This window comes from Ctenocephalides felis, unplaced genomic scaffold (assembly GCF_003426905.1).
Source record: "Ctenocephalides felis isolate EL2017-DRISC unplaced genomic scaffold, ASM342690v1 CF-g0.4_SCAFFOLD_00845, whole genome shotgun sequence".
NCBI lineage: Eukaryota > Metazoa > Arthropoda > Insecta > Siphonaptera > Pulicidae > Ctenocephalides > Ctenocephalides felis.
In genome coordinates, this window is record NW_020536999.1 from 78,955,615 (window position 1) to 78,971,696 (window position 16,082).

Here is a 16,082-nt window from a genome sequence, read left to right on the forward strand (position 1 = left end):
TTGGCCAAAGAATTTTGCTAGGGACGAGGAGAGGGCAAAAATAAATTTTGTGATCTAGTGCCTTGCGATGTCATCACAGGTAATTTATATATCTTATACTTATGATGTGTTGTAAATTATGAATAAAACTAATATATAATTAATTCCAGGAATTGCTTTGAAAAATTTGCCGCATGAGACATAGTTTGCTGTTTCAGAGGCTGCAAAAAGCTGGCTGCGACGTGCCAATAAATATTATACAAGGTACTTTTGTGAGATGTGTACTATATGTTTTTCCTATTTACAGAAAGATCATGATTATTGACTGGTTAGTTGTATCAATATTAGCGCAAAATTTGTGCTGTGTACACATTTTTAGATGTGAAAAACCAAGTTTAATATTCACTCGTAATGACATCAAATTGTGTTGATATATTTGGAATTAGAGAGTATTTTATAAATCTGTCTATTTTGATTGATGTATCACTCTATATATATATATATATATATATATATATATATATATATATATATATATATACACATACATATATACATATATTCATTTGTTTTCTATTTCAGGAGAGAAAATCAACCATAAACTAGGATTGAATGCCGAATTAATTATATTTTTAATATTGTAAAATAAGTTATTTTGAATTAAAGTTGTATATATTAAATTTTGTTATAAAATTATCTCAGGATTTTGTTATTTTGCAATAAAAGTTTACTTTGTGAAATTGTGATCTTTTATTTTATTTTTAATCCAAATTTATTTTTCATCTAAAAAGTAAAAAACAATTCCATAATGAAATCCTATTCATGTCCGGTCTATGTCCGGAATGTTCCGCGCGGGATATCCTACAGAACGTCCCGTAGGTGCGACATTAACATGTTTCGGATATAGTCAGTATAAGCAGGATATCCGTAAGGATATAGCAGGGACAATGAATGTCCGCGCGTGGATATTCTGTGGACATTTTCCAGGATGTCTTGTGTTGTCTGGGTTTGTACAAATAATTGCTGGGTAAAAGAATTAAAAGACCTGAACAAATCTATGCACAAACGAAAAGACATTGTAACTACGGCTACAGAGTTTTATACTAATCTGTACAGTGACAATACTAACACTATTACAACATCATATTATAACAATAAAGAATGCCAACTTGATGACTTCATAGAGATCAACGAATCCGAAGTGGTAGAAACTATAAAGAAACTAAAAAACTAGCTGTAAGTGGAATTCTGTCTTAAGGCAATTAAGGCATCGTGCCTTAAGGCAAATTGCTGGAACTTCCCGTACCAAAAATTATTAATTTTTTAAAAACGATTAACATTTGTGAAAAAATAAGATTTTTGAGAAACTATATATATGGTCAAAAAATTACTTTTTTTGAAAAAAAAAATTTTTTTTTTAAAAACATTCTTTTCCTAATTTTTTTTTTTGAAAAAAAAATTTTTTTTTTATTTTGACATATTGTGGAAGATCTGAACTTTTTTTTTCAAAGCAATCGTACTGATTTAACTGCATAGGGACAAAATATAAAGCGCGTAAGCGCCGCGTCGCTGTCTAACGCATAAGCATTGGTACGGAACCCATAGGAATGTTAACAAAATGTATACTTATTGTTAAAATCTCTATAAAATATCTGATAATTTGATGTGCATATGTCTAATGATCATTTTTGACCGCCAAATGGCTATTTTTTTTACTTTTTCCTCCATATCTCCGAAACCGCTAGACCTACCTTTATGAAAATTTTATCGATTCTTTATCTTGTTAATACAAGTGAAATGTTCTCTGAATTATTTGAATCGGACGCTCCGTTCTCTTAAAAACTGAGTTACCGTTTTCGGCACTTTTTGCCCCGTATCTTCGGAACGGCTAGACCTGCCTTCGCCAAAAACTAATCAGCACGTCTCCTTATCAATACGAATCGAATGTTTTTTGAATTATTCAAATCGGTTGATCCGTGTTCCCGAAATCGTCGACGAAAATTTGTATCCGCACATACATACACACACGTACATACATACACACACACATACACACACACATACACACACACACACACACACACACATACATCCATTTTTTCTAAGGTATGCCAAAATATTCAGAAACCTTTGAAACGTAAAGATAAATAAAAATTTTCATTTTCGATTTTTTTGCGATTACTATAACTTGCCCTACGGGAAGTTAAAAAAATGTCCAGGTCCCGACAACATCTCAAATGAAGCCCTAATAAATGCTCAGCTAATTTTGGCTACACCGTTAGCAAAACTATTCAACCTAATACTTCAGCACTCTATAACGCCTTTTCAGTGGTCCTAAGCAAACATCATACTAATATATAAAAAAAGAGATCCCAAAAATATTAGCCTACTGCCTAGCCTGTACAAACTATCCTCTACAATTATTAACAAAAGAATAAGTACAACACTAGAAAGGAAACAACCCGTGGAACAAGCGGGTTTCAGGTAAGGATTCTCTACAATTGACCACATTCATACAATAGAGCTAATTATAGAAAAATATCAGGAGCAACAGAGAACATTATATTTCTCGTTCATAGACTACTAGAAAGCTTTTGACTCTGTTTCACTTTAAGGAAAGCTTGCTAAAGCAAGGAGTTGAAGAAATATACATAAAGACCATACAAAGTATATACAATAACATCAAAGGAAGAATCGAACTAGAGTCTATCGGTCCAAGTTTTCCCATAAGAAGAGGCGTAAGGCAGGGCGATCCTCTCTCTTGCTTTTGTCAGAATCGGTCGGTCAAATGCAATTCATGTTAGAGTCTTTGCATCAAGCCAGCGTCGAGTTTGGCCTGGAGATGAATTTAATCAAAACAAAAATATTAACAGACAGACAAAAATTTCCAATACTTATCAACAACAAGCCAATTGATTATATCGATAATTACATATACTTGGTAAAACTATTAAGTTTTGACAAAAATAATGACAAATATGAAGTAGAAAGAAGGATACAAAAAACTTGGAAGAAATATTAGAAATTAAAAGAAATATTCAAAAGCAATATGCCGATAGATATAAAAAAAAGTGTTGAACTCTATAAATAAAATTAAAACCTGTCAAAGGGGACTAGAGAGCATGTTACTTATCAGAAAGTTAGATAAAATCAGACATACCAAGATAAGAAGAATCACAGAAGCAACCGACTCAGTAACTTATGCATTAAAACAAAAATGGAGATGAGCCAGGCACGTTGTGAGATGCACAGATAAAAGATGGTCAAAGAGAGTAACATCGTGAAATGGTCCAACGGGTGAGCGAAATCGTAGAAGACCACTAACCAGATGGAAAGACAACCTGAGAAGCTGGCACGATCTGGAAAGATATAGCACAAGATAGAGAAGCATGGGCTTTGGAGGAGGCCTATACCCAACCCGAGGTTCTTGCCTACTAACTCTATACATCAGGTACCGAGTTTATATTACATATTACAATCCTCTTATGTATATACACGCTTATGTTGACTAGTATACATTGGCATAGTCATGTATAAAATTTGTAAAAAGGCAAGAAATAAAAGGCTTATTCATTTATTTATTTATACCTGTTTGGTCCCTTTATGTTTTCCAGAAGAGCAACCGACTTGGCTCAAAAACTTGAGAAGCCTGATGATGCTTGCATGTCACTTCATCCCTTACTGACATTTGGTAAAATATTTTCCAACCACTATTCTCAAAAAACGGTTCCCACATCAATATCACACTAATAAATGAAATAATAAATATAACATACAATAGAACAATTAAGTGGTAATAAAAAATATATAACCTTGTTGTGTTGAGCGAAAGTAAATCCTTTTACATTCGTAAAGGTACTCTTCGACATGTGATTTTCCAGATTGTGTGAATGTCATATTGCATATATTGCGTTTACGTTCGGGACAAGATTCTGATTTAACACTAACGTCAAATTCATCCTCAAATTTGACTGCTTAATCATTTATAGACGTAAATGTTTCTTCTATCTAGTTTAATCAACGATTTCCTTTATTACGATAAATAGGACGATAAACGGTTTCAATTTCAACTGAATACGCATTTATTATTTGACATTTGAAGCATAGAGTACATTTTTAGAAAGATGAGACTAGTATCAGTTCGCTTTGATTTGAATTGAACAGAGAGGCGCGACTTTTCAAATTTATTATGGCCCTCTGCGTCTCAACTGTCAACTAAATATTTTAATAATCAATTCTAAAACAACTAATAATAGGTAAAATAGGCATTTTACCTTAAGACAAGCTTCCCGATATATATATATATATATATATATATATATATATATATATATACAGTCGGTCAAGTAAGAGCGTGGTCGACTTCAACGACAGTTAATGAAAGATTTCGGTCTAATTCTTTCGTGAGCCAATAAAGTGAAGCTTTGTGCTTGATGCATTGTCAAAAAAGGTTTAGTTGCAGTTGATCTTTTGAAAAAAAATTACGTTAAACGCCATGAGTGCTAAGTTACGCGTCGCGCTACGAGGCTGCGCCCTTTTGCATGCACCTAAAAGGTACCCAAATGTAGCAATCAGCTGCTGCTAAATATATGAAAAAGTTGAAGGCATTTATACAGAATTCGATACACCTATATAAAGTTGCTAAAAAAGTCGATGATTTATGAGAACGTGATTCAAATAAAAAAGAAGAAAAAAGAACAGTGAATGGGTATTTGCGGAATCCTGCTTTAACACTGCAGCAAGGACGAGCAAAATTAATGGCAAAATGTTTAGAAATATCTACAAAAATATCTACAAAACTATCTGAACCTTTCTTCGTATTCATGATCTGAAATGGCGCAACACAACTGGGAAGCCTCTGACGACTGAAAAACATGTGCTTTTCCGCTTGAGCACAAGAAAATATTGTTAGAGATTTTGAAAATGTCATTTTCACTGACGAAAGCTCTATATGAGCACGTACTGCCCTCATCGAGCCGTCGGACTAAAATAATCCGTTAAATTAGTAAAAAGCAGGCGTCAGAGATGCCAGGCAATTGTCGACTCCGGTGGTGACTGGACACATATTGACTAAAATTGCATCCTTGCTTTTAACGTATACAATGCATATATAAATATTAAAGTTTCATAAAATAATTATTTTTATAAATTAACCCGACCACGCTCTTACTATATGACTGTATATATATATATATATATATATATATATATATATATATATATATATATTATATATATATAAATAAAAAAAAAAAATGACTTAATATAAATGTGCTCTTGCTTTTATTTTTCAGATAGTATATATATTTATATATATATATATATATATATATATATATATATATACTAGCTGACCCGGCAAATGTTTTGCTAAATAAGGTATATTCTAAACCATTTCTAGAGAATCAAAAATATTAATACTATAAGTGCATAAGGATGTGTTGTTTGAATGCTATATACAATTAGGTATTATAACAACAATAAACCCCATTAGTTTGTCTATATTTTGTCAATACAATCAAACTGCAAGTTTTATACACTTTCTATAGAAACCATCGTATAATCCAATCCGAGTCTTTTTTGGTCTTTCGGCTTATTAATTACGTTTCAAGTTTTTCAGATTCTTTTTGGATTCTGGATTTTGTGTATAATTGTAAATATAACTACTGAGCTTATACAAAATTTTCAAATTTTTGGGAGGAGATATAAAAAATGAATTAAGTATTTCTTCTTTGACCTGCTTTTTGAAAAGTTTCAAGTTACATTTGATGAATTAAAGTAAATTTAATAAAAAGTAAATTTGTAGAGCAGGGCGAGACACAAAGGTCCAATTTGACTTTGAGCAAATATTAATTATATTGTGAAAACTAAAACAATTATATCACAACAAATAACACATTTCAAACGAACAATTATCTGACTACGTTCAGCTTTTTTGATGTCTTCCAAAAATTTGTTATAGACCTTTTTATCCTATATGCGGGGTAACTTTAACGGGCAGGTGGCAAAAGGTTTAAAGCATTATTATAATTTAGAAGGTATTTTACAAAATAATTGCATTTTTAACTAATGCTAAAACTACCAACGGAAGAAAATACTTTTATTATGGATTTTCAAAGATTAACGTTTATCTCCCCCATTTCAAAGATTATCGTTTTCAAATCAAGTTTGTAGCTGGATATACATCTTTTTTCCTCAACTTTCAAATATTGTTGTTAAACAATGCTTAACTTTACTGATTTTTGGCACATCGGTGGTGGACCTTTTTAATCCCGGACCTTCATATATTACTATCTATTCTGCGATAAATTCTGGGAAATTATAACTGGAAAGATGTTATTCGACAAAATGTCCATTTGATCGGTACCAAATTTAGGTTCTGAATTTAAATAACATAAATAAAAAATAATATAACCTAGAAAATGAGTATATAATTATACAAATGAGATCTTTCAGAGCACCGTGTTTGAAAAAAATATGCCAAAAAGTGCATTTTCATTTCAAAAAAGTTGATATTTTGAGTCTTTAGTAACACTTGCGGCCCGTTTACTAACGTTTTTGTATATAAATAAAACTACAAACAAAACTACTTACTACAATTTTATCATATATAAATAATATTCGCGTAAAACATCCTATTAAACGTAATTGAACATCATTACGCTTCTACAAAAATTTTCAAATTAAAAATGTAAAGTTTCTACGCGGATTTGAAAAAATTTCTCACCTTTTGGACTTTCTCTGGATTGGCACGAATTTTTCAAGACTAAGACTGGCCAAATCGATTCAGCCGTTTTCGAGTTTTATTCGGACATTTGAAAGAGAGCTCCATTTTCATATATAAGATATATATATATATATATATATATATATGTGTGTGTGTGTGTATGTACATACATATAAATTATATATGTATGTACATACTATGTGTATACGCATTCCTAAGTTCATGAATGTATGTGTTCACATTTACGCATATGTGTGTATGTGTGTGTGTGTGTTCATATATACGAATATGCCTGTATGTATTTATGTATGTGTGCAAAAAAGGGCCCCTCCGCGTCATTTTTTTTTCAAAAATTACCTAATTATTATGAAATATTTTCGGAATCCATATTACGTAATCCACGTAATCCATGTAACTTTTTTGCGTAAAAATTACATAAAATTACGGATTTTGGCTTAGTGAGGAGGTAATTCAAGCTTTTTTTTGTCGAAGTAAAACTTCTTTAGGGGCGACTAGGGTGTAAATCTATACAAATGCAACGGAAAAAGCGCTATGGTCGAGTCGAGTTCCAATGATTCGTCATTTGCTGGTTATATCATTTCTATATGGGTCGATTGTGATTGGTCGTCGTGTTGCTTGAGTATGATTGCTTTGATTGTATAGTGAAAATGTATAGTGAAAAAACCATATAAAAAATCGCCAACTATAGGAGACCTTCTTCTAGAATTTTGAGTACATTGAATGTATTTATGTATACAAAATCAAAAAATCGAATCTAAAGCAACTTTTTTTTTTTTTTTAGATTCGATTTTTTGATTTTGGGATATATTTTAAAATATATGAATACAATGCTTGATTTGCTCATAATTTGGTTTGTATTGAAATTGAAAATTGAATAGTATTTAATGATGTTCGAGATTTTGGTGAATTCCAAAAAAATTCATGGTATTTGTTTATATATTCGGCAAATATTTGTTATCATACCGCAGAACCCGAATAACTGTGAAATGGAGACCAGCATTGGTTAAATATGGTAAAAAAAAAAAAAAAAAATGAATCTAAATCAACTAATCATTCTTCATTCAGCGCTCGAAGCGAACACATCGATTATACAATACCTGAGTACAATCAGCAAGCATAATAAACAGCATTTATTTAGTCAAAGTTTAGTGTAGTGTTTGATCTAGTAAGTGACTTTACTTGTGAATTCAGTGCTTTTTAATTAAATATAGTGCTCCCGTCTAGTAGTACTATAAATTATCACTCCACAATTCCTATTGTGGAATCATTTAACATCATTCACGAAGACCAAAATAATTCTACTCAACTAGTTCTGAACCAGATGACTACAAAAAGAAATAACGATGATGCAGTAAACAGATCAACATCGTCTGGTGACGCCACTGACTATTACATGCGTCGATAATAATAATATAGTCGCCATCTCGGGGTTACAATATGTCAACCGATGTGTTCCTTTCTAATCCAGACTACCTGTCTCTTTCCTTCCAAAACTTTGACCTATGACTTCCGACACGTGGTCTACTCTTCGTTTCGAGTTGATTTCCAGTCACTTCGCTTCCAGTGCATTTCAATTCGGGTTCTATCTAGTTCCGTATTCAATTCGATTCCAGTGCGTTATCAGTACGCTTACAGCTTGCTTTCTTTCTTTGGTTCAGTTTCGAGTTTCCTTCCGAGTCAGTCGAGTTTAGAAGTTGTGTTGAGTTTCCTTTTATTGACCAAAGTGTGGTCATTTTTTAGTTTGTTATTATCATAGAAGAAGAACGTTTTTAGTTTCCATATACAGTCCACGAATACCAGCCATCCGTGTGGTCTACTGATCGAATCAAGGCCACACCACATTTTGGTCCTTCAAGCCGGATCTCAATTAAGATTGAGAGTTTGCATGATATATTTGCATTTAACGGATATCGAGGTAAGATTATATTTCCAAGTTTCTTATAATCCTAAAAATGCCGCCCAAGAGTGCATCTGCCAGTGCTGAAGTCGCACGTCTAATTTCCAAACGAGAAATGTATTTTTCCATTATACAGAAGACGTATGACTTGAGCAGAGATGTGGAAGATGCGTCAAGTAAGAAACAATTTTGTACAAACCTGATAATGTTAGATAACGTTCGAGAACAATTTATAAAACTTACCGACGATATTAATAAATTAAACTCGTTGGAAAATCCCAGTTTCGTACCGGATTATGCTGCCCTTCTGTAGAACAATTATACGCGGAGATAAAATACATTGAAAAAACTATTTCTGATGTAAACAATACTTCCTCTTTGACAAAAAGTGAAGATTCCCCATATAAATTTATTTCCAAATCCCGTCTCCCAACAATTGAAATACCCAAATTTGCGGGTGATTTCAAAAAATGGCCGCTATTCTACGAAACATTCAAAACCCTTATACATCAGAATCCCGAGATTGACATTATATCTAAATTTCATTATTTAATGGGCGCCTTAGTAGGCCCAGTAATGAAAATTTTCAATACTATCTTACCTACCGCCAATAATTATTTAATTTTATGGGAAGCATTGATAAACAAATACGAAAATAAACGTTATCTGGGCATTCACTATTTCAAACAGTTAATGTCTTTTAAAACTGTAAACTCATCACAGTTGCATAACTTTATCGAGAAATTTGACACTGCAGTACAAGCATTAAATCAATTAAATATTCCAGACCTGTATGATTTTTTACTAACATCAATCGCTCTATCCAAATTAGATACCAATTTACAGAAAAAATTTGAAAATTATTTTCAGGGCGAATATCCTTCCTATAAAGAATTGTTACAATTCATAAATAAAGTGCAAAAAGGTCAAAGTTATATTTATGATTTGCGCGAGAAGGTTTCGAAAACCCACATTTCTCATTCGTTGATAACCAGCAATGTCAAATCGTTTCAATGTTACTTATGCAACAAAAGTCATAATATTTTCAAATGCTCGCAATTTCTAGAATTAAATATCAATGACAGATGGTCGGCAATTAAGAGACTGAATCTTTGTTCGAATTGCCTGGGTCATAAACGTAACAGTCCGTGTCATTCTAAGAAAACATGTCTGTATTGCAATACCAAACATCATACTTTATTACATTCAAATAATTGTGTTGACAATACAAAACAATTTCCAACAGATATTCCTTCCAAAAATTCGACACAGAAAAGTTTCGATTCCAATCAAAGTAATACTTTATGCGTTGTAAATGAATTAGATTTATCACTTCATATAAATCTTATGCCGACCGCAACTGTTTATGTTTTGGCAACAGGTATTAAAACTAGTCCGTTACGTGTCATTATTGATACCGCAAGCGATCGCAACTATGTGACTGAGTCATTCTGTAAATCCGCTCAACTAGAGATAACACCGATCGAGGCTCAAGTCATTTCTATAGGTAACTCTTCGCAAAAAATTACGGGCATGGCAAATTTTATTATTATGTCGAATGATTGTTCCTTTCAAATGTCTGTATGTGCCTATGTAATACATGAAATTGTCAAACCACAACCGACCATTAAAATTCCCTTCGATTCCATTAATAAATTTTTATCTTTACAACTGGCGGATAATAAATTTTTCATTCCTCAAACTGTTAATGGAATCTTGGGTTGTGATGTATTTAATGCTATTATTATGTCAAATCACATAAAAACCGTCGATTCACCTATCGCATTGGATACAAAATTGGGTTATGTAATAATGGGATCTCTTCCAAACGTTGCATCGCCTGATTCAAGTTCGACAAATCTATGCACGATTGAACATGATTCCTTATCTAAACAAATGAAAACATTTTTTGAGTTAGAAGATGTACCTGACATGATTGTGTCGGAAAACGATTATTGCGAACAGTTCTATACGTCCACCACAGTACGGAATTTCGATGGACGTTACGTGGTCGCATTACCATTTCGTGACAACGTTAATGTAAATTTTCAGAAATCATATGAACTCGCGCATAAGCGTTATTGTATTTTAGAACAAAAATTTCGGAAATCTTTTGAATTCCATAAACAATATTCAGAAGTAATTCAAGATTATTTACAACAAAAACACATGTCATTTTTAGGTCATGTAAATGATTCCGCAGCCAATGAAGGGTATTATATTCCACATTTTGCCGTGATTAAGGACAGCTCATCCACACCGTTACGAATTGTATTTGATGCATCAGCAAAGAATGCTGAATTTCCTTCCCTGAATGCCAACCTATTTTCCGGGCCAAAGCTACAGTCTAACATTATCACAATTCTTCTTAACTTTCGTTTTGGCGAAATTGCGTTAACGGCCGACATTAAACAGATGTACAGAAATATATTAATTCGTGATCAAGATAGACGATTTCAAAGGATACTTTGGAGATTTTCTCCGGAAGATCCCCTCGGCATTTATGAATTAAACACTGTCACGTTTGGTATTACGTCATCTCCTTTTCATGCGTTACGCACTATTAAACAACTAGCTAAAGATGAGAGCAAAAATTATCCCTTAGCCACTGATATAATTCAAAATGATATTTATATCGACGACGTGGTTACCAGTGCAGACACCGTCGAAATCGCAAAACAACTTTACGTTCAATTGTCGAGTTTGTTCCGTTCCGCGTGTTTTGAACTAGCGAAGTGGGCTTCGAATGATCGTCTAATGTATAAACAATTTGAATCACACCATAAAACACAAATTAATTTTTCACAAACAATTTCTGAATTTGATACGTCCGTTAAAGTATTAGGATTGAGATGGGATCCAATTCAAGATTGTTTTAAATTTAATATCAACCTTTTCCATCAAAATTGGACAAAACGTCATATATTATCCACCATTGCTCGTATTTGGGATCCTTTAGGTTTTATTACGCCTATTACCATAAAATTCAAAATGATCATGAAAGAACTATGGTTATTAAAATTGGATTGGGATGAGCCATTACCTTCCTCGTTAGTTGCAACATGGCTTAGTATTTATAATCAACTTCCAGAATTAATTAATCTTTCCATTCCTCGATTTGAAGGTACCAAAAATTATATTCGTTGTTCGCTTTACGGTTTTGCGGATAGTTCAGAAATGGCTTATGGAGCTGTGATTTATATCAAGCCTTGCCATGATAATAAATATTACCTTCTTATTTCAAAATCAAAAATTACTCCAATTAAAGTTCAAAGTTTAGCTAGGTTAGAGTTGTGTGCGGCGCATTTATTGGCAAAATTATTATCCTTTGTCATATCTTCCAATCATCATTCTTTATGTATCGAAGAAATATATGGTTTTACGGACTCGATGATTGTGCTTCATTGGTTAAAGGACCAGCTCATAGATGGAAAACTTTTGTCGCAAATAGAGTAACGAAAGTTCATGATTTACTTCCTTCTGCCAAGTGGTATCATATTCCTTCCGAGGCAAATATTGCCGATTGTGTTTCTCGTGGTTCATTACCAAATACATTGCTTAATAATAGTAATTGGTACACAGGTCCCTCATGGCTTTACTCTCAAAGAAGTCATTGGCCCATACGTTCTACGTTAGATTCCATGCAAAATGTTCCAGAAGAAAAAGTTTCATCTTGCTTAGTGGCAAACTCCTGTAAAAATGATCTATACGAATTTATTTCCACTATATCTTCATGGGCCAGACTATGCAGAATATTTGTATTTATTTTACGTTTCTGCAAAATTATTCCATCTAGAAGTGAAATATATTTTTCAGATTTCAACAAAGCCGAATTAACTATAATCAAACTTATCCAACAAATCTATTTTTTCGAAGAAATTGATTGTTTGAAAATGAACAAGTTTCCTACAAGGTATCGGACTTTACGACTATTTTTACATGATGGGTTTTTAAGAGTTGGTGGACGTTTAACACATGCTAACCTGAATTTTGATCATAAATTTCCCTTGCTTTTACCCAAAAAGGATCACGTGATAAATTTAATAATTGATTATTATCATGAGAAACATTTACATGCTGGAACACATTTACTCACTTCCATTCTTCGTCAAAGATACTGGATTTTATCCATTCGCAGTATTGTACGCCAACGTATTCATAAATGCAATAAGTGCTTTAGGAATAATCCTAAATCCTTTACTCCTATTATGGCTGATTTACCTTCTCCTCGTGTTATGGAGGCAAAACCTTTTCAGCACACCGGTACTGACTATGCTGGTCCCTTTCGCGTAACCATGGAAAAATTTAGGGGCGTAAAAAGTTCAAAAGCATATATTTGTTTATTTATTTGTTTTTCCACAAAAGCAATACACATTGAGCTTGCCTCCGATTTAACCACTTCGACGTTTTTAAATTGTTTTAAGCGCTTTATTTCACGAAGAGGTCCAGTCTCTTGTCTGTATTCAGATCGCGGAACAAATTTCGTTGATGCCAAATCAGAACTGAAAGATATATTTCAACTTATTAACTCAAAATCATTTAGTGCATCATTGAACTCCGAACTTCACAAGCATAATATCAATTGGTCTTTCAATCCGCCAGCCGCACCCCACTTCGGGGGTTTGTGGGAGTCCAACATAAAATCTATAAAAGCGCATTTATATCGAGTAATAGGTGAACAAATTCTTACTTACGAGGAATTAAATACCGTGTTAATCCAAATTGAGGCGCTTCTCAATTCTCGACCATTATGCTGGATGAGTTCCGATCCAAGTGATCCCCAACCTCTTACGCCAGCTCATTTCCTCACTTTAACTCCCTTAAATATCCTTCCATCAAAAAATATGTTGCAAATAGATTTACCCACGCGAAAACAATTAATTGATAAAATAATACAATCTTACTGGAAGAGATGGCATTTTGAATATTTAAGTGATTTACAATCACGTCAAAAGTGGAACACCCCTTCTCTCCCGGCTAAAAAGGGTATGTTAGTTCTAATCAAAAATGAAAATTTGCCTCCTCTTCAATGGTCTATGGGGGTTATTGAAGACGTTTTTCCTGGAAAAGACGGAGAGGTGCGGACAGCTTTAGTAAGAACCAGGGCTACGTTATTGAAACGCCCTGTAGTAAAGCTCTACACAGTAATTTATGGTGAAGAAATATGTTTTTTCATATTTGCAAACGATATATAAAAAAAAATAGTCTAATGCTTTTATTTGTTACCTTTCAATTAATTCCTTCCTTTTACCTTTTACCATTATATGTGGTAACTTTATCAGTAACTTGCTTCTATTCAGAGGAATCGCATGACAACTCGATCACACTCAAGAGCAGAATGTTATTTGCTCAGTTGTTTTCACAAATTTTGATAATATTCAAAAATCTGTACATTCAAGAAGATCCAACGCTATGAATCATCATAATATTGCAGTTATTGTAAAAATGCCTTTAATTTGGAAATGAATACGGCCCCATATTGGACACATTCCAAATACGAACTGGTTGTTTTAAACCATGCTGGTTACTCAAAATAAACTACCACCATTATCAACAAATCCACGAAACAAGGTCAATGAAATTTTAATTCCTATTCGACATAAAGGCATCTTAGATATGACAATTGATAATTCCACCAAGACAAGTTTTCATGTGTTCCGAAAAACAAGCATGTATGATGCACACCTAAAATTATTTCCAGTGGTGCTATATGCAAGTCTCATGGAAGTGATATCCATTAATAGAGAATATTAAAAATCACTTGCTATAGCAGAGAATGAAATTTGGCAGCATTATTACAGCAAGATACTGAGCAACTATATTATAGTTCAAACAAATAACAAGGTTACTGCTTTCCTGTCAAGATTACTTATCCTTAATATTGATTATGATGGGTGAACATAGAAGCATTAGATATTCCATCAAAACTTAACTTACTTCCTAGATTCAATTAAGAAACAACATGTTATTTCTTCACCATCTCTCATGTGTTTTATTCCTTGCATAGTTTGACTAATGGTTTTGATATTTCCATTTATATTTTCTAGTATTAAAAAGGTACCCTTTTTCGCCCGGGGAAGAAATGGTGACGCCACTGACTATTACATGCGTCGATAATAATAATATAGTCGCCATCTCGGGGTTACAATATGTCAACCGATTTGTTCCTTTCTAATCCAGACTACCTGCCTCTTTCCTTCCAAAACTTTGACCTATGACTTCCGACACGTGGTCTACTCTTCGTTTCGAGTTGATTTCCAGTTCACTTCGCTTCCAGTGTTTATTCTATTCGAGTTGATTTCTAGTCACTTCGCTTCCAGTGCATTTCAATTCGGGTTCTATCTAGTTCCGTATTCAATTTGATTCCAGTGCGTTATCAGTACGCTTACAGCTTGCTTTCTTTCTTTGGTTCAGTTTCGAGTTTCCTTCCGAGTCAGTCGAGTTTAGAAGTTTTGTTGAGTTTCCTTTTATTGACCAAAGTGTGGTCATTTTTTAGTTTGTTATTATCATAGAAGAAGAACGTTTTTAGTTTCCATATACAGTCCACGAATACCAGCCATCCGTGTGGTCTACTGATCGAATCAAGGCCACACCATCGTCGGATCCAACTCCTATTCCATCAACAAGTAATATGTCTTCAACAGCAACAATGAATCCAGAGTCCACTGCACGCGATGTGATTGATTACACGAATAAAAACCCATGGCAAGAGATAACTTCCGCTAAAAGACGTCGCCCGAACAACGCAGTAAGTAATGTAAGCGTTCCCATAAAATTAGCCAACAAATTTAGCGCTCTAGAAAACAATGTTTCTAAACCATCAGACGAGGCAACAGTTAATAAATCTACTCTTCCGCCTTTATTTGTCTACGGCAGTGATCGGGGAACTTTTGGAACCATTACCCCAAAATGTTTTTGTGCAACCTCTCATTACCCCACAAAAAATAACTAGAAGAATTTATATTTGGAATCTGTTTGCAACATATTTCTGTATAATCCGCCATAACCCGCAGATTAACGGTTTGCTACATTGTTTGCTCCTTTTAAACTTTGAAAAAGGCTGAAACAAATGGTTTGTAGGAAACAATAAGTAAAAACTATATTCTTTATGAATAAATATATTTTTCATGAAAATCCTACTAATACACGAATAAACTAGTAGTGTATGGCATCATGCCTTAAGGCAAATTGCTGGAACTTTTCGCACCGTTACGAAATGTTCGAGGAATTTTAAATGTTTTCATTGTATAATATTTATAAGATATATATAAGCTGAATTACAAAGTTAAAATTATTTGTTTGAAGTATATAAATGAGCTTTAGAACTTAAGCCAGAATTAAAATTGAAATCTGAATTATTTTCGATATACAAAAAAACATTTTTAAAAAAAAAAATTAAAATATTTTTTCCCCCAAAAACAATTGTTTTGTCAACATAAACGGCAAGTTTTTTCATTC

General features: G+C 33.1%; 1 protein-coding gene across 1 annotated transcript; it reads left to right on the forward strand.

Moving 5' to 3' along the window:
• Positions 1 to 8,679: 8,679 nt before the first annotated feature.
• Positions 8,680 to 15,576, forward strand: LOC113390406. The gene is made up of 6 exons (XM_026626859.1): positions 8,680 to 8,800; positions 9,691 to 10,131; positions 10,807 to 11,908; positions 11,992 to 12,317; positions 12,441 to 13,768; positions 15,154 to 15,576. The coding sequence occupies exons 1-6, from the start codon at positions 8,680 to 8,682 to the stop codon at positions 15,574 to 15,576; spliced, it is 3,741 nt and encodes a 1,246-aa protein (XP_026482644.1).
• The last annotated feature ends 506 nt before the right edge of the window (positions 15,577 to 16,082 follow it).